This window comes from Salvelinus alpinus, chromosome 6 (genome assembly GCF_045679555.1).
Source record: "Salvelinus alpinus chromosome 6, SLU_Salpinus.1, whole genome shotgun sequence".
NCBI lineage: Eukaryota > Metazoa > Chordata > Actinopteri > Salmoniformes > Salmonidae > Salvelinus > Salvelinus alpinus.
Window position 1 is genome coordinate 83,729,169 of NC_092091.1, and position 19,916 is coordinate 83,749,084.

General features: G+C 43.8%; 3 protein-coding genes across 5 annotated transcripts in view; 1 reads left to right on the plus strand and 2 right to left on the minus strand.

Moving 5' to 3' along the window:
• The first annotated feature begins 7,638 nt into the window (after positions 1-7,638).
• Positions 7,639-13,800, plus strand: scoca (short coiled-coil protein a). Of its 2 annotated transcripts, none has more exons than XM_071408231.1 (4): positions 7,639-7,831; positions 8,818-8,889; positions 9,607-9,687; positions 11,885-13,800. In XM_071408231.1, the coding sequence occupies exons 2-4, from the start codon at positions 8,871-8,873 to the stop codon at positions 12,025-12,027; spliced, it is 243 nt and encodes an 80-aa protein (XP_071264332.1). In that variant the 5' UTR covers positions 7,639-7,831; positions 8,818-8,870; the 3' UTR covers positions 12,028-13,800. The 2 variants fall into 2 exon arrangements, with proteins under 2 accessions (XP_071264332.1, XP_071264333.1); XM_071408232.1 differs by having other exon boundaries at positions 7,676-7,831; positions 9,610-9,687.
• Positions 13,801-14,311: 511 nt separating this feature from the next.
• clgn (calmegin) lies at positions 14,312-19,842 on the minus strand (the record flags this gene model as incomplete). 2 transcript variants are annotated; one of them, XM_071408230.1, is given in 5 exon segments in its annotated part: positions 14,312-16,461; positions 16,772-16,926; positions 17,477-17,633; positions 17,833-17,949; positions 19,627-19,842. In XM_071408230.1, coding segments are annotated over 5 exon segments (729 nt in total), but the record flags the coding sequence as incomplete, so codon positions are not given.
• Positions 19,843-19,857: 15 nt separating this feature from the next.
• Positions 19,858-19,916, minus strand: part of LOC139579776 (high-affinity choline transporter 1-like) — a 7,899-nt gene continuing 7,840 nt past the window's right edge. Inside the window, exon 4 of the mRNA XM_071408596.1 lies at positions 19,858-19,899. Within this exon, the coding sequence (XP_071264697.1) occupies positions 19,858-19,899 (42 nt within the window). The remainder of the gene's footprint in view (positions 19,900-19,916) is intronic.

The following is a 19,916-nucleotide window of genomic DNA, read 5'->3' on the forward strand; positions in this document are numbered from 1 at the left end:
TCCCATTCTACTGGTTGAAAGACCACAGTGTGCATCACAGCAGTAAGATTTATGACCTGTTGCCACGAGAAAAGGGCAACCAAACACCATTGTAAATACAACCCATATTTATGCTTATTTATTTTCCATTTTGTACTTTAACTATTTGCACATCATTACAACACTGTATATATACATCACATGACATTTGAAATGTCTTTATTGTTTTTGTAACTTCTAATGTTCTTTAGATTTCATGTTATTAATCATTGAACACGTGTCGAAGGAAGTAAACTAAATTAAAGTTAAGATTAGTGAACATGAGGTTGTACTGGAAGGAGATTCTAGGCCCTAATCTCACAGGCATAGACGACACGATCAACCAGTCCATTGGGAAAATATAGAGACTTTCTACAAGCAACAAAGATCCAGAAATATCAGCGAGACACAGAGGACTACCAGCTCAACCAGGTGTACGCATGGGAAGGCCCAAGGACCGGAGCACCGAGAGGCCGACGTAGAGACGCACTACTGCTCGGGGGACGCAGATACGCAGAAGTGGGAGGACATGGAAACATAGACACAGAGGCATCCACTGAGAGTGAATTCCCTACAGACAGCGACTCCAGCTACCATCGCACACTGTCAGGGGTTTTTTTTGCCCGGAAGCAACACAAGGCCCCACGAAAGAAAATAAACGATGCAGGAGAGGCAAGCGGTCGAAGAGGAGACCAGGAACACAGGCCGTGGACACGGAGCTACAGCGGGACGCGGTAATTAACCTCTCCAAAAAAGACCTTACTGACGCTCAAGTCTCAGTCTTATCTAAGGGCCTCTCTTTTGTACCTACATGTACAGATAAACCATTCGATACGAAAGATGATCTGTTTCAATTCTTTCGCAAGATTAAACTTGAGCAGGTGTTTTCTCAAAACACTGTTTCGAGCCTAGAAACAAATCAAAGAACCGGTACCCATTTTAAGCCCAAAAGCTAATTCTGTCCCATGGTTAACAACTCCTCGATTAATACCTATTGTAGGTTAGTCGAACAAGAAGCCATGTCAGTATATACGAGACCAACAAACCACATTCAGAAGAATCTCACTAGAACAGAAGAACTGGCACTCAATGAATTAATGAAAGATTAATCTTTGGTTATAAAACCTGCAGACAAGGGGGGTGCTGTGGTTGTTTTAGACTATGAAAAATATAAAGAATAAATTCAGAGACAACTCAGTAATGAACGTTTCTATAGAAAACTGAGTGTTGATCCCACACAGGTGTTCCAAAGGGAAATATGCTCTAATCTGGAGCCCTATTAAAACTTGAATATGAATATCTTTGCTGCAAATGTGCCATACGTCCATGCCTGTACATGTTGACGAAATTACACAAACCTAAAACACAACAAGGCAACTATCCAGGCAGACCAGTGGTTGCAGGAATAGGCTCAATGCTAGAGCCCTTGTCTAACTTTGTAGACTCTTTTATTAAAACTCATGTGCAATCATTGCCATCATATGTGAAAGATTCTATAGACTTCATAAACAAGATCTCACCAATAACGGGTTTAACAGAAGACTGTATTTTGGTCACATTAGATGTCGAGAGTCTATATACCAGCATTCCCCATGTGGGGGGGGCTGACAGCCCTAGCTCACTATTTGGGAGACAGAGACACTAACGAATACCCACCAACCCAACTGTATTCTGGAGTTGGCTGAATATGTTTTGACGTGTAACTATTTTAGGTTTGATGATGAATACAACCTCCAAACCTCCAAACGAATGGAACATCGATGGGCTACACATTCGCTCTGAGCTATGCGAACCTCTATATGGGTCTTTTTGAAGAACGTTTTGTTAATAATGAAAACGAAAAAACATTTTTGAATAAAGTCCTGAAGTGGTATCGATATATTGACGACATTTTTTGCATATGGGAAGGAACGGAAAAAACGCAGTCACATTTTATGGCACTACTCAATGACATTGACCCCAATCTCAAATTCACTATTGAATGTGAAACTCAACGTGTTCATTACCTCGATATGTGGATTGAGAAATCAAATGGAACCCTGTTTACCACTCTGTATAGAAAAGAAACGGACAGAAATACTCCATTACAGGGGGACAGCTTCCACCCGGAGCCATTAAAAAGGGAACCTCCAAGAAGCCAGTTTTTCAGACTGCGCCGTATATGCCACTACACAGAGGATTATCTAGAAAAAGCAGCGGAAATGCGCACTAGGTTTCTAGGAGGCTATTCGTCACAATGTGTGGATGAAGCTCTTAATTTGGCATTGGGAAAAACACGAGATGAACTGCTACAAAAAGACCCGCTAAAGCTACAGAACACTCCGTAATGTTCACAACTACATATACTTTGAACTCGCGAAAAGTGGGAGATGCGGTCAAGAAACACTGGCATGTTTTATCATCGGACCCAGTTTTGCCGGTGGAATTTACAAATCCACCACTTATTGTGTATAGGAGAGGTCGCAATTTACGCGATAAATTGGTTCATGCCAACTGTCAGCCACAAAAGAAAATCAGCCAGGCTCTTTTACGCCCTCTTCCAACTGGTAGCTATAAATGCAGAGGATGCGCACAGTGCAACAATATGATGAAGTGTGAATATTTCTGCCACCCACACACAGGAAAACGGTTCTGAATAAATGACATTATTACGTGTTCCACCACCCATGTTATTTACATGATTAAATGTCCATGTGGGCTCTGTTATGTCGGTAAAACCACCCGATCTCTCAAACAGAGAATTAGTGAACATCAAAGTTAAATCAGGAGAAACGACAGGGATTATCCAGTCACGGTACATTTTAATGACCTGAAGCATGACATTTCTACCTTTAGATGTTGTGGCATAGAGAAAGTTAAGATATCAGACAAGGGAGGTGACATTAATAATACTCTGAGTAAAAGAGAATGTTTTTGGATTTTCATCCTCCAGACATTATTTCCTAAAAGGACTTAATGATGAAATGCCTATGTATGTTATGTTGTGAATTTGAACATGAATTATGCCCCTATTACAGATTACTCTGATGTTTTTCGTAAAATTTATGAAAACTTGCTCGGTAGGTCTATGTCCTCATTGTGGTTTTACAGACGTGTTTAATACGTCTTATTTACACACTTTATTTGAATATTTCTGAAATGTATGTTGTTATATTTGGTAGCACGTATTAGTATTTCCTTCACCAACCCCTTTCAATGCGTGGAACGGATGTGGGTGGGGCTAGGTCTACAAAAGGGTGCTAATTTTAAAACACTCACAAAAGCCACGAGGCCGATACGTAAAGCTTATTAAAGAGCAGTGATACTATCAGGAGCAGTGTGCAGTTTCCTTTTTCCTGGAACTTCTGTGAGTCTAATGTTTACTGTTCATTTTTATTGTTTATTTCACTTTGGTTTATTATATATTTCACTTGCTTTGGCAATGTTAACATATGTTTACCATGCCATTAAAGCCCTCACATTGAATTGAAATTGAATTGAGAGAGAGAGAGAGAGAGAGAAAGAAAGAAACAATTAAAGAAAGGAGTGGAGAAAGAAAGGAGTGGAGAAAGAGGGTGCATCTGTTTGCTGGTTCTTTACCTCTCTGTGTACTTTGTGCCCTTCTCTAGATAATGTGTGACCAAGTGAGCATGGGGAAAGGTGTGTGTGTGTGTGTGTGTGTGTGTGTGTGTGTACATGTTTAACTATTATTGTGGAGACCAGAAGTCCCCACAAAAATAGTAAACAAGCATTTGACCAACTGGGGACATTTTGTTAGTCCCCACGAGGTCAAATGCTATTTAGGGAAAATAGGATTTTGAATGGGACTTAATTGTGTGTCCCCACAAGGTTAGCTGTATAAGAGTGTGTGTGTGTGTGTGTGTGTGTGTGTGTGTGTGTGTGTGTGTGTGTGTTTATGGCACTTGAGTGTTTTGTGTTTATTTTCCTCCCTGAACTTTGAAACCTTTATGAGCCAATCAGCAACTGCTTCCCAGGACAAAACTAGTGTCACCTGCCGCCTGTCCAGTCACCAAGGTTATCTGGGCAGGTAACCGTGACAACATAAATAATTCAGAAGGAGAGGGAGCCAGCCGCCTGACGGGAACAGGTGATCTAGAGGGCGGGGCGCTGAAAGAGAGGAAGAGAGAGAGAGACGGGGGTGAAGGAGAGGCAAGGGAGTGACACAGACAAAGAAAGCAGGTTGAGAAAACAAATGTATAAAAAGAGGGACTGTGAGAAAAGAGTCAAACGATAAGGAGAGACAGAAAGCAGGAGTGAGGTAGGGAAAAACAGGCCGACAGGGAGAAAAGAACGTTTAGGCCAGAGGCCAGAGAGAAAAAGAAACTAAAAGGGTGAATCAGGGAAAAGTCCAGTCCGGTCATGGAAGCAGAGCTGGAAGAAGAGGACGGGAGTTTCACTAACATCTCCCTCGCCGATGACAGACCTACAGGTAAGACAAACTCACCTTTAATTGCAAAGCTAGTAGCTCTGTCCATTCACCTACACACACCTATAGGAGAGAGTGGGGTAAGTTGAGCCACCCTTGTTTCCAGGAAACCATACACACACACACAAACACAGATGTTAAGTACTTTTTAAGCAGTACAGCGGTGAGGTTTTTCTTGTGAGGCAGGATTCAGGTGTGGTTGTGGGTGGACTTTTTATTTGTATTCAGGTCAGCTATAAACACAGACAGACACACACACAACACACTGTAAAACCACGTTCCCCCAGAGAGACACACACAGAGACAGACACAAACACACTGTAAAGCCACGTTCCCCCAGAGAGACACAGACAGACAGACACAAACACACTGTAAAACCACATTCCCCCAGAGAGACACAGACAGAGACAGACACACTGTAAAGCCACGTTCCCCCAGAGAGACAGAGACAGACACACTGTAAAACCACGTTCCCCCAGAGAGACACAGACAGAGACAGACACTGTAAAACCACGTTCCCCCAGAGAGACACAGACAGAGACAGACACAAACACACTGTAAAACCACGTTCCCCCAGAGAGACACAGACAGACAGACACAAACACACTGTAAAACCACATTCCCCCAGAGAGACACAGACAGAGACAGACACACTGTAAAGCCACGTTCCCCCAGAGAGACACAGACAGAGACAGACACACTGTAAAACCACGTTCCCCCAGAGAGACACAGACAGACACAAACACACTGTAAAACCATGTTTCCCCAGAGAGACACAGAGACAGACACAAACACACTGTAAAGCCACGTTCCCCCAGAGAGACACAGACAGAGACAGACACACTGTAAAACCATGTTTCCCCAGAGAGACACAGAGACAGACACAAACACACTGTAAAGCCACGTTCCCCCAGAGAGACACAGACAGAGACAGACACACTGTAAATCCACGTTCCCCCAGAGAGACACAGACAGAGACAGACACACTGTAAAACCATGTTTCCCCAGAGAGACACAGACAGAGCCAGACACTGTAAAGCCACGTTCCCCCAGAGAGACACAGACAGATACAGACACATTGTAAAGCCACGTTCCCCCAGAGAGACAGAGAGACAGACAGAGCGAGGTGTAACACCCTTTACTCTGTTGATTCCTGTAGAGAGTTATTCTGAACAATCAGACAAGGAACTACCTGCATTCCATATAAATTCAGAGTCACGTACAATCTGGGTCTAGTCTCCAGAACATAGAGGTACTATAACCTACAGAACACAGAGGTACTATAAACTACAGAACATAGAGGTACTATAAGCTACAGAACATAGAGGTACTATAAACTACAGAACATAGAGGTACTATAAACTACAGAACATAGAGGTACTATAAACTACAGGACATTGTATAAGCTACAGAACATAGAGGTACTATAAGCTACAGAACATTGTATAAGCTACAGAACATAGAGGTACTATAAACTACAGGACATAGAGGTACTATAAACTACAGGACATAGAGGTACTATAAACTACAGAACATCAGAGAGTACATAGTACAGACGTACAGGACATAGAGGTACTATAAGTCTACAGAACATAGAGGTACTATACAGCTACAGAACATAGAGGTACTATAAAACTACAGTAACATAGAGGTACTATAAGCTACAGAACATAGAGGTACTATAAACTACAGAACATTGTATAAGCTACAGAACATAGAGGTACTATAAACTACAGAACATAGAGGTACTATAAGCTACAGGACATAGAGGTACTATAAACTACAGGACATAGAGGTACTATAAGCTACAGAACATAGAGGTACTATAAGCTACAGGACATAGAGGTACTATAAAACTACAGTAACATCAGAGGTACTATAGAGCTACAGAACATAGAGGTACTATAAAGCTACAGAACATCAGAGGTACTATAAGCTACAGAACATAGAGGTACTATAAAGCTACAGTAACCATAGAGAGTACTATAAACAGATACAGACACATAGTAGAGCTACGTATAAACTACAGAGACATTGTATAAGCTACAGAACATAGCGAGGTACTATACAGCTACAGAACATCTGTATAAGCTACAGAACATAGAGGTACTATAAACTACAGGACATAGAGGTACTATAAACTACAGGACATAGAGGTACTATAAACTACAGAACATAGAGGTACTATAAGCTACAGGACATAGAGGTACTATAAACTACAGGACATAGAGGTACTATAAGCTACAGAACATAGAGGTACTATAAGCTACAGAACATAGAGGTACTATAAACTACAGAACATAGAGGTACTATAAGCTACAGAACATAGAGGTACTATAAACTACAGAACATAGAGGTACTATAAACTACAGAACATAGAGGTACTATAAGCTACAGAACATAGAGGTACTATAAACTACAGAACATAGAGGTACTATAAGCTACAGAACATAGAGGTACTATAACCTACAGAACATAGAGGTACTATAAACTACAGAACCCTAGGACTGGAGGTACAGACTGGGTAGGGTTGGCCAAGCAACAGCCTCACCTGGGTTAGTCTTAGCTGCAGACAGAGGGAGACATATAAACCCTTCAAACTGGAGCACAGAGCAGAGAGTCACCAAGTACATTGATCCTGGTGGCTGTGATATGGTGTGTGTATTACGGCTGGGCTAGCCTTGCCAACTGTTGCTGCACCGCTAGCCTGTGTAGTTCACTACTAAGGGAGTGACGAGAGACTGTCAGAGCTGCAGTGTGTGTGTGTGTTTAAGGTGTCTGAGGCTGTACTATAGTGAAGAACAGAATACTCACGCATACAAACAGATACAACCTGCACAATCAATGCATTACATTTAAGTCATTTAGCAGACGCTCTTATCCAGAGGGACTTACAAATTGGAAAGTTCATACATATTCATCCTGGTCCCCCCGTGGGGAATGAACCCACAACCCTGGCGTTGCAAGCGCCATGCTCTACCAACTGAGCCACACGGGACCAATGCACACATACAGACGTACACAGTGCTGCCACACCTATCGGAAATCAAATGTCCTTCACGTTTTCCCTTCATCAGACTACTAGTCTACATCTAGTGGAAGGAGCAAGTAGACAAGAGGAGGGAATGAGGTCATACAAGCATATTGTTACGGGACGGGGCCCAATAAATGTCGTCGTTATTTTGCTACCACCTGTGGCTGTTTGCATTGCGCGGGCTCCCCCTATCGGCCGCGTCGATCCCTACACCCAGCCAATGTGGACGTGTGTGAGGACGTCCCATCGCAGACTGTCATACATGGGAAGCCGCAGTGTCGTCTTAGCAGCTAATAACGTTATCCACACAAACCGGCTAAGGTTTTGACACAATATTGTTATTATATCGAAGGGTAAGTGACTGACATTTCCGAAATATAAACGATACTACGTGGCTAGGCTTGTAGTTGTTGAGAATCGCACGTCAATTCTACGGATTTGACAGATTTCTGAGATTTTAGCTGTCTAACTTGCTACTGTAACAAGCATTGTGACTAACTACGAGTTAGCTATGTACACAAGCTAACATCATAATATCGCGGTTATTAATTTGACAGCCGGTAGTTAGCTACAGTAGTCGTTTTTTTCTCAGTTTTCTTGCTTCTCTGTAAAATGTTAGCTTATCGTATGAACCAGCTAGATGGCTAACATTAGCTTGCCGCTATGCTAACTTACTAGCTAGCTGCCTGGTCTTGGGTGTGTTGCTGTTTAGCTACTGTAACGTTAGCTAGAGAGCCAGCTAGCATCACTTGTCATCTTGGCCTGTTATGGCTTCCTCTGTCTTCTTGTTTGGGTATTTGGATGATGGTAGGCTAACGTACAGTACTGTTGTTCACTTATCTAGCTAGCTACCTTTATCCGCGTCATTTGAATTAATAGTCCGTTAGACAGATCGAGGAGTTAACTGGGGACCGTTAGTTGGAGACTCCCAGCTTTTTGGATCGAGCCAGATGAGTGAGGTCACTTTGAATGAGATGGCAGTGCTCCTGCAATGATATTTCCCGCACATGTTACGTTGTTTTGGACCCTTGTGGTGGCGCAGTGGTCTAAGGCACTGCATCTCAGTGCTGGAGGCGTCACTACAGACCCTCGTTCGATTCCAGGTTGTATCACCACCGGCCGTGATTGGGAGTCCCATAGGGCGGCGCACAATTGGCCCAGCGTCATCCTGCTTAGGGTTTGGCCGGGTTAGGGTTTGGCCGGGTTAGGCCGTCATTGTAAATAATAATTTGTTCTTAACTGATTTACCTAGTTAAATAAAAATGTATAACAAAAATCATATGATAGTAGCTAACTCTATTTTTCGCTCACCTTGATATGTGTGTGTGTCTACGTACAGTGGACAGAGGAACGGCAGTCCTGCATACCAAACAGGACAACGAGGACTTCACCATGAACTGCGACATGGATGGTGATGCCACAAACAACAACACATCCTCTGGTTGTGTCTGTCTGTCTGTCTGTCTGATGCTGTCAGTCTGATGCTGTCTGTCAGTCTGTCTGATGCTGTCTGTCTGTATCGTCTGATTGTTTACATGTGTGTGTTCAGTAATATAGTGTGTGTTCAGTAATATAGTGTGTGTTCAGTAATATAGTGTGTGTGTTCAGTAATATAGTGTGTGTTTGTGTGTAATATAGTGTGTGTTCAGTAATATACTGTGTGTTTGTGTGTAATATAGTTTGTGTTCAGTAATATAGTGTGTGTTCAGTAATATAGTGTGTGTTCAGTAATATAGTGTGTGTGTTCAGTAATATAGTGTGTGTGTTCAGTAATATAGTGTGTGTGTTCAGTAATATACTATGTGTGTTCAGTAATATAGTGTGTGTGTTCAGTAATATAGTGTGTGTGTTCAGTAATATAGTGTGTGTGTTCAGTAATATAGTGTGTGTGTTCAGTAATATAGTGTGTGTGTTCAGTAATATAGTGTGTGTGTTCAGTAATATAGTGTGTGTGTTCAGTAATATAGTGTGTGTTTCAGTAATATAGTGTGTGTGTTCAGTAATATACTGTGTGTGTTCAGTAATATACTGTGTGTGTTCAGTAATATAGTGTTTGTTCAGTAATATAGTGTGTGTGTTCAGTAATATAGTGTGTGTCCAGTAATATAGTGTGTGTTGTGTTTGTCAGGAGACATGGAGAACCAGGTAGAGATGGAGGAGAAGACGAGGCTCATCAACCAGGTGCTGGAGCTACAACACACACTGGAAGGTAACACACACATCTCTCTGTTACACACACTGGAAGGTAACACACACATCTCTCTGTTACACACACTGGAAGGTAACACACACATCTCTCTGTTACACACACTGGAAGGTAACACACACTTCTCTCTGTTACACACACCTCTCTCTGTTACACACACCTCTCTCTGTTACACACATGGAAGGTAACACACACCTCTCTCTGTTACACACTGGAAGGTAACACACACCTCTCTCTGTTACACACTGGAAGGTAACACACACCTCTCTCTGTTACACACTGGAAGGTAACACACACCTCTCTCTGTTACACAGTGGAAGGTAACACATCTCTCTCTGTTACACAGTGGAGGGTAACACATCTCTGTTACAGTGGAGGGTAACACATCTCTGTTACACGTGGAGGGTAACACATCTCTGTTACACAGTGGAGGGTAACACATCTCTGTTACACAGTGGAAGGTAACACACACCTCTCTCTGTTACACACACTGGAAGGTAACACACATCTCTCTCTGTTACACAGTGGAGGGTAACACACATCTCTCTCTGTTACACAGTGGAGGGTAACACATCTCTGTTACAGTGGAGGGTAACACATCTCTGTTACACAGTGGAGGGTAACACATCTCTGTTACAGAGTGGAGGGTAACACATCTCTGTTACACAGTGGAGGGTAACACATCTCTGTTACACAGTGGAGGGTAACACATCTCTCTCTGTTACACAGTGGAGGGTAACACATCTCTCTGTTACACAGTGGAAGGTAACACATCTCTGTTACACAGTGGAAGGTAACACATCTCTGTTACACAGTGGAGGGTAACACATCTCTCTGTTACACAGTGGAGGGTAACACATCTCTCTGTTACACAGTGGAGGGAAACACATCTCTCTGTTACACAGTGGAAGGTAACACATCTCTGTTACACAGTGGAGGGTAACACATCTCTGTTACACAGTGGAGGGTAACACATCTCTGTTACACAGTGGAGGGTAACACATCTCTCTCTGTTACACAGTGGAAGGTAACACATATCTCTGTTACACAGTGGAGGGTAACACATCTCTCTCTGTTACACAGTGGAGGGTAACACATCTCTCTCTGTTACACAGTGGAAGGTAACACATCTCTCTGTTACACACTGGAGGGTGTGTTCATGTATCTCCTCTCTGTCAGTGAGGTTATCAGTGGCGCTCCAGTTGTGTTAATGGAGCTCCTAAATGGGTCTCCGATTGTATCTGTCCACTCTATCTCCAACGGTTTAGTGTGGAGAGTGGTGGGGGGGGGGGGTTACCCTGACCGAGCCACCCTCTCATCCTCTCTGTGAGGCTAATACAGCTACTCCCTTCCTGACTCAGATGGATTTAAGGGTTTGTCCAAAATGGCACCCTATTCCCTATGGGCCCTGGTCAAAAGTAGTGCACTGTGTAGGGAATAGGGTTTCATTTGGGATGTGTTTAAATGTACCTTAATACAGCAGTCTGGTGCTGCTAAACATTCAGTCTAGTCTGGCAGGGAGGAGTATTTGGCAGTGATGTGGAATAAGCTAAAACATTGTCTAGTCTGGGAGGGAGGAGTATTTGGCAGTGATGTGGAATAAGCTAAAACATTGTCTAGTCTGGGAGGGAGGAGTATTTGGCAGTGATGTGGAATAAGCTAAAACATTGTCTAGTCTGGGAGGGAGGAGTATTTGGCAGTGATGTGGAATAAGCTAAAACACTCAGTCTGGTCTGGGAGGGAGGAGTATTTGGCAGTGATGTGGAATAAGCTAAAACATTGTCTAGTCTGGGAGGGAGGAGTATTTGGCAGTGATGTGGAATAAGCTAAAACATTGTCTAGTCTGGGAGGGAGGAGTATTTGTCATTGATGTGGAATAAGCTAAAACATTGTCTAGTCTGGGAGGGAGGAGTATTTGTCATTGATGTGGAATAAGCTAAAACATTGTCTAGTCTGGGAGGGAGGAGTATTTGGCAGTGATGTGGAATAAGCTAAAACGTTGTCTAGTCTGGGAGAGAGGAGTATTTGGCAGTGATGTGGAATAAGCTATCAGGAGGCTTCTGTTTCTGTATCGGCGTTTCATCTATCATTAATTACTTAGGCGGGGTGGCCTCCCCTGTCAAACTCTGATGCACCCAGCCTTTATATAGGGGAAACACTGGTCTGTCTAGTTCTAAGTTCCGTACCTCTGTTGTTCCAGACCTGTCAGCACGTGTGGATGCGGTCAAAGAGGAGAACCTGAAGTTGAAGTCGGAGAACCAGGTTCTAGGCCAGTACATCGAGAACCTCATGTCGGCCTCCAGCGTGTTCCAAACCACCGACAACAAGAGCAAACGGAAGTAACCCACGACGACCAGGAGGAATGAGACCACCTACAACAGCCTGGTAGCAGATCTGTTTGTGCCATCTCTATGTTTGGGATGACACAAACCGTAGGCATGATAGCACAAACAGACTGGCACTCAGGCTACCTGCAACATCTCTCCCAAATGACAGCAGAGGAGGTAGAAGCTGTTTGTAACCACAGTTCTAGGGACGGATATGGACGTGTTCCAAATGGCAGATTATTTTCTAAGTAGTGTACTATGTAGGGTAGTCTGATCCTAGATCTGTGGTTAGGGGCAGCTTCTAATTCCAGACGCCAAAATCCTCCCTACACTCCAACCTCACCCCCAACCACACCCCCAAGAGTCCAGTTTACATTCTTGTTTGACCTCTTTTTACCCTCCTAACATAAAACCCCAGACATGATTTAACTTTTTTATAATTCATCTTATAATACTGTTTTGTGTTGTCATGTCAACTGCATCTCTAATGAGTTATGACATCAGACCTTTATTTTGATGACTGGTTGGATCTGGAAGGAAACGGGACTTGTTGTATATGAATATGGCCATAACTCCTGGCCCCAAATATGAATCAAACATATTGAATGACATGTCAATGTAATTATATAATATTATATTAACACATTCCATCATCTCATCTGATTGGTCAAAAGGTTACTAAGTGTCTGTTTTTTTAATTGTTAATTTCCACCACTTATTGATGGACACAAACATGATGAAATATGATTCTGTAAGACGTATTTTTAAGCAGTACTACTAATATACTCCGATGTGTGTTGTCGTCACTGGTATGCTACTCCTTCCACTAGGAACGGGGTTCCTAATTCATATCGTCACCGTGCCGTGTGGAGTCAGTAGGGAAAGGAAAAAGCACAGTAAACAAGTGTTATGCTGAACATGACAAATACAACCCTTGACTAGGGTCAAGTTACAGTACAGGGTGAGACGGCCTCCTTTACCTATGATGGTAGAGGAGGATGGAGGGAGTGAGGGAGGACAAGAGAGAGAGAGAGAGAGGTCTGCTTTTTACAGTTAAGAGCCTTGAGTGGTATTGATTAGAACACTCAGGCTGTAGAACACTCCGGAAGGTTCCGTCAGTGCATTAACACAGATCTGCTGATAAGGAAGGTTGTTATTCCTGCTTTGGGTAATGGACTGAGGAAGCATGGCTGTGCTCTCTCCTAGGCTGGTTATAGTAGAGAGAGCTGTGATCAGGATAACATGGACAGTTGGGATTTTGGCTAGGAGATGGCTCGGTCAGTTCCCATTCTATTTGAATAGAGGATGAAATTCCTAATTAAAATCAGGAAGAATCACAACACTCAATTGTACAGAGATCAGAGGGAGTGGTTCTATCAGAGAACCATTCTATGGGTTCCAGGTGCTAAAGGAAAAGATGAGGGAATATTGGAGATGATTCCACTGCACTTCAATGCATCATGTTATTTATTTTTATTTCAATATAACATTTTATTTTTTATTTTGTATTATGTTAAATGGTATTATATTGTATGCTCCTGACTCTTGTTAGTCCCAAATGGCACCATATTCCCTATATAGTGCACTACTTTGGGCCTTTAGGGCCCTGATCATAAGTAGTCCACTATGTAGGGAACAGTGCCATTTGGGACAGTGAACTTAGTATTTCCTTCAGGCATGTTGATAATGTCTACACACATCCTATGGAACTAACTGCCTCTGTGTAGAAGTTTAGAGATTCTATGTTGCCTTTTAACACTTTTGTTTTAATAAAAAAATATACTTCTTATGCTTTTGTACGAGTCGGGAGTGTAACTCTATCAATGGAAATAAGGAAAGGAGTGAAGGAGACAAGGAAGTAGGAAAGGAGATATAATTAAAAGGAGACAAGAGAAGGATATAAGACCTGTTGACAAGTGAGATGCATCCTTAGTGAGATCTTGATTAGTTTCTATAGGTTCTCTAGACAGCAGACCCTGTTCCAGTACAACCCAGGCAAGCCAAGAATGCTCTGTTCCGATCCAGAAGGTGATGTTCCCTTTTCAAGGCCACACTTCAGACAACTCCTTGGGTGAAGTCTGTCTGCCCCCAAGAGCGGAGCAGCCTAGTACAACACTAGTCATAGTTAATCATACAATGACTCGGCACTTCTCGTGGAAACAGTACAATGACAAGTTAGCCTGAGAGCCAGTCTGTTTGAGTGTGTTATACCAAGTCCTTGACAATGACAGAAATGGGGTTGGCAAGACCACAAACAGATCTGGGACCAGGCTTACAACAAGTACAACAACTACTACGACTTATTGTACGAAATATTTAATTTTCCAAGAGCAATGTACAATTTGCAACTTATTGAAAACAGGGAAATATGCCTTGGTTGTCGTACAAGAACAGAAAACATTTACTAGAAAAAGCAGGAGAAAACAGAACAAACAAATGCACATCTCTTTCCATAGAAGACGGAATTGTTTATAATTCATTCCGGAACCGGAGTTTGGATGTTCCGGAATACCCAGCTCCCTCGGGTGGAGAATAGAGGGTTTCATGCCGACTTTGACCAAACACGTTGTTTGTTCTGACGTAGGCTCACAATAAGCAAAACAGTGATAAAACTAACTACAAATTATTATATATATATTTTTTTTTAAACATCCTAAAATTTCAATTCACTCAAGAGAAAAAACAGCATTGTAATATTTTCTTATGTTTTAAATTTAGCCGTAAAATGAACAAGAGGGAGAAGTTTCAAACGAGAATGAATAAATATACTTTTTTTTTTATATATCAGTGCCGATTTTCAATCCTCAGTTTTAAATCCATATCATTTAGTAAAAAACAAAATAACACAAAGAACTGACATATTATATTATGAACTTCCTTTTATAAGTTAATTAATGAAAAACAAACACTATCAATCTAAAGTTGATGTCTAACCTTCAACCTGACGTAAGGCGCCTTATTGTCTTAAAATATCCTTCTGTCTCTGTAGTAAAACTTTAAGACTGGTCCCAGATCTGTAGATCTACGTCCCAAATGGCACCCTATTCCCTATATAGTGCACTACTTTAGACTAGAGGCACCCTATATAGTGCACTACTTTAGACCAGGGTCCATGGGGTAGTTCAATATAACAGGAACAGGGTGCATTTTGGGATGCACAGTTTGTATTTCAGAGCCAAATATTGTCACAATAATAGTCAGAGGAATTGACTCCAACTACAACCAGATCTGAGACCAGGCTGGAGAAACATGGCAACTACAACCAGATCTGAGACCAGGCTGGAGAAACATGGCAACTACAACCAGATCTGAGACCAGGCTGGAGAAACATGGCAACTACAACCAGATCTGAGACCAGGCTGGAGAAACATGGCAACTACAACCAGATCTGAGACCAGGCTGGAGAAACATGGCAACTACAACCAGATCTGAGACCAGGCTGGAGAAACATGGCAACTACAACCAGATCTGAGACCAGGCTGGAGAAACATGGCAACTACAACCAGATCTGAGACCAGGCTGGAGAAACATGGCAACTACAACTAGATCTGAGACCAGGCTGGAGAAACATGGCAACTTCAGTCACACAGCAGCAATACAGTAACATGGCTATAGAGGTCTTCACTCTCTCTGACCAGCCTATTCCCTATGTAGTGCACTACTTTTTAACACCTTATTTCCCCCAATTTAGTGCACTACTGTTTAACACCTTATTTCCCCCAATTTAGTGCACTACTTTTTAACACCGTATTTCCCCCCGATGTAGTGCACTACTTTGACCAAAGCTCTATTTCAGGGAATAGGGTGTCATTTGAGACACAAGCCAGAGAGAGCTGCCTTTTAACTTCAGTTTGAATAAAAAAATACTTCTGAAGCTTAACAAATGTCAACAATAAACCAGAACTAGGAACTATAGTCAGGAAGACTGGAAGCTGGAGAGGGGGGGTGAGTTGGGAGGGCAGGGGTGGTTGGGAGGGGGGTGAGTTGGGAGGGAGGGGTGGTTGGGAGGGGGGTGAGTTGGGAGGGCAGGGGGGGTGAGTTGGGAGGGTGAGGTGAGAGGGAGGGGGGGTTAGAAAGTTGCAGCTGATGAAGATGATTGGGGAAGGAGGAAGAAGATGAGGGGGCATAGTATTCATTGTGGAAGAAAGGAGGGTTGGGGGGGGGGTCAGGGTAGCCTTGATGGCCTTAGAGAGGCTTAACGGATAGAGAGAACAAAGGAAGATAAGAAGGAAAGGTGGATGGTTGTCACTTGACTGATGGAGGAGGAGGGGTAGTATCTTGGTCACTAGGACCACCAGAGGGCATGCAGAGATGAGAGAGAGAGGAGAGAGAGAGAGAAGGCTTCATTTGTTGTCGTTGGTCTTCATCAGTCTTTCCGTACCCTCCTCTTCCTCACGGCCTGTTTGTGTCCGTCGCCAACGCTGTGGCCCCCCTCGTCCGCCTCCTCCTTCTGCTTGGAAACGAGGGATGAAAAAGAAGGGATGAATGAAAGACAAGGTGTCCCAATGTCTACTTTCTCCTGAAGTGTGCACTTGTTCACTACTTCCCACAAATCTAGAAGCATTGGATTGGTGGAGGCATGTTCTCGTGGATGTTTCCACCATATTTCTTACACCAGTCATTTCAGTGAAGGGAAGTGAACAAGTGCACACTTTGGGAGGAAGGAGATAATTAGGGTGAAGCCAGAGTTTCAGAGGGTCAAATGTGTGAACTGAGTATTGTAGAGGACGTTTTGATCTTTCAGACAACTAAAAGAGTACCTCAGCACCGACATCATCCGATGCTGCCTCATTGGACTTGGTCTCTTCTTCCTCCTCTCCTTCATCCTCCTCCTCCTCCTCATCGTCCTCTTCATCTTCTACGCTGTCCCCTCCAGCTGCCCCACTCTCTTCCTCCGCCTTCTCCTTCTTCACTTCTGAAAGAGAAAAGTACAATGAGAGGAAATATTAACTAAGGAAAGGAGAAGAAATATGGAAGAAAGAACAAGTGAGGAGAGAGAGAGGGGGAGGAAGAGAGAGAGGGGGAGGAAGAGAGAGAGGGGGAGGAAGAGAGAGAGGGGGAGGAAGAGAGAGAGGGGGAGGAAGAGAGAGAGGGGGAGGAAGAGAGAGAGGGGGAGGAAGAGAGAGAGGGGGAGGAAGAGGGAGAGAAAGAGGGGGAGGAAGAGGGAGAGAAAGAGGGGGAGGAAGAGGGAGAGAGGGGGGGGGAGGAAGAGGGAGAGAAAGAGGGGGAGGAAGAGAGAGAGGGGGAGGAAGAGAGAGAGGGGGAGGAAGAGGGAGAGGGGGAGAGAGAGGAGGAGGAAGAGGGAGAGAGAGAGGAGGAGGAAGAGAGAGAGGGGGAGGAAGAGGGAGAGAGAGAGGGGGAGGAAGAGGGAGAGAGAGAGGGGGAGGAAGAGGGAGAGAGAGGGAAAGAGGGAGAAAGAGTGGGAAGGAGAGAAGGCGAGAGAGATCTCATGTCTTCTCTCTGACCTGCAGGTTTTGGACTCTCAGTAGCTTTGGCCTCAGCTGCTTGGTCTCCCTTCTCCTCTTCTTCCTCCTCCTCCTCTTCATCCTCATCTTCCTCCTCCTCTTCTACATCGGGTTTAGGCGGGTCCACCTTCTTGTACACATAGTCATCATCTGATTTCTGTAGGAAAGAGAGAGTCAGACAATGAGCTGGTGGTTAGATCGATAAATACCCTCTTAAATGGCAAAGAACAAAAAGATATAGGAGTGTTGATTGGTTCTGTATCGTGAAAATGAAACAAGATGAATAGAATATCAAACAGACAGAGCAGGAAACACCACTTTGTGTGAGTAACAAGTCCGTAGTGTTGGTGTGTTACCTTGGGCCAGCAGAATAACACAGTCAGTCCTACGGGCAGACCAACAGTCAGTATGTAGACCACCCAGAGCCACGGTCTCTCCTCTGCTGCCATGGTCAACTGGGAAAACACACCCGGCTGGGGGGGGGGGTATTAAGCAAATATAACTGTGTGAATGTGAATGAACATTCAATGAGGAAATATATAGAAAGTTTTTAGCAAACTTAAATATTTGTATGAACATAAGATTCAACAACTGAGACTTAAACTGAATAAGTTCCACAGACATGTGACTAACAGAAATGGAATAATGTGTCCCTGAACAAAGGGGGGGTCAAAATCAAAAAAGTAACAGTCTGCATTAAGTACTGCAGTGCATCTCCTCCTCATGGACTGCACCAGATTTGCTAGTTCGTGCTGTGAGATGTTACCCCACTCTTCCACCAAGACACCTGCAAGTTCCCAGACATTTCTGGGGGGGAACAGCCATAGCCCTCACCCTCCGATCCAACGGGTCCCAGACGTGCTCAATGGGATTGAGATCCGGGCTCTTCGCTGGCCATGGCAGAACACTGACATTCCTGTCTTGCAGGAAATCACGCACAGAACGAGCAATATGGCTGGTGTCATTGTCATGCTGGAGGGTCATGTCAGGATGAGCCTGCAGGAAGGGTACCACATGAGGGAGGAGGATGTATTCCCTGTAGCGCACAGCATTGAGATTGCCTGCAATGACAACAAGCCCAATCCGATGATGCTGTGACACACCGCCCCAGACCATGACGGACCCTCCGCCTCCAAATCGATCCCGCTCCAGAGTACAGGCCTCGGTGTAACGCTCATTCCTATAACGATAACCGCAAATCAGACCATCACCCCTGGTGAGACAAAACCGCGACCCGTTAGTGAAGAGCACTTTTTTGACAGTCCTGTCTGGTCCAGAGACGGTGGGTTTGTCTGGTGTCTGGTGAGGACCTGCGTTACAACAGGCCTACAAGCCCTCAGTCCAGCCTCTCTCAGCCTAATCCAGACAGTCTGAGCACTGATGGAGGGATTGTGCGTTCCTGGTGTAACTCGGACAGTTGTTGTTGCCATCCTGTACCTGTCCCCCAGGTGTGATGTTCGGATGTACCGATCCTGTGCAGGTGTTGTTACACGTGGTCTGCCACTGTGAGGACGATTAGCTGTCCGTCCTGTCTCCCTGTAGCGCTGTCTTAGGCGTCTCACAGTACGGACATTGCAATTTATTGCCCTGGCCACATCTGCAGTCCTCATGCCTCCTTGCAGCATGACTAAGGCACGTACACGCATATGAGCAGGGACCCTGGGCATCTTTCTTTTGGTGTTTTTCACAGTCAGTTGAAAGGCCTCTTTAGTGTCCTAAGTTTTCATAACTGTGACCTTAATTGCCTACCATCTGTAAGCTGTTAGTGTCTTAAAGACCGTTACATAGGTGCATGTTCATTAATTGTTTATGTTTCATTGAAAAAGCATGAGAAACAGTGTTTAAACCCTTTACAATGAAGATCTGTGAAGTTATTTGGATTTTTATGAATTATCTTTGAAAGACAGGGTCCTGAAAAAGGGACGTTTCTTTTTTTGCTGAGTCTATCTACGTGTGTGTGTGTGTGTGTGTATATATATATATAGGTGTGTGTACCTCTTTGGCACTAGCCAGTAGTTTCTTAAGTACCCAGCTGTCTTCAGCCCAGCGATCAGCCAACTTTTTATACAACATGTGTATGTGTTATATATATATCCATCTGTGTGTGTATATATAAATGTACGCTGAGTGTGTGTGTGTGTCATACACACCTCGTTGGCACTAGCCACCAGTTTCTTGAGTCCCCAGCTGTCTCCAGCCCAGCGATCGGCCACCTCTTTATAGGAAGTGATGATGAAGTTATCGAAGTAGATCTCTGACGTCATCGACCAGAGCTCCAGCCCCACGGCTCTGAATGACCTCATCTGGAACGGAGACAGGTCCTCAAAGTAGTCCGGGTTCTGGATCTTACGCGGATTCCACACACCCTGGGAGGGGAGAGGTCAAATGTTACAGTAGAAGAGATGCTTTAGTGTCCACACACCCTGGGAGGGGAGGGGGG

What these genes read in the sequence shown, in the direction of transcription:
- scoca (XM_071408231.1), top strand. An exon ending in GCTACAACACACACTGGAAG is followed by an intron (nt 9,688 to 11,884) that starts GTAACACACACA and finishes CTGTTGTTCCAG; the next exon opens with ACCTGTCAGCACGTGTGGAT.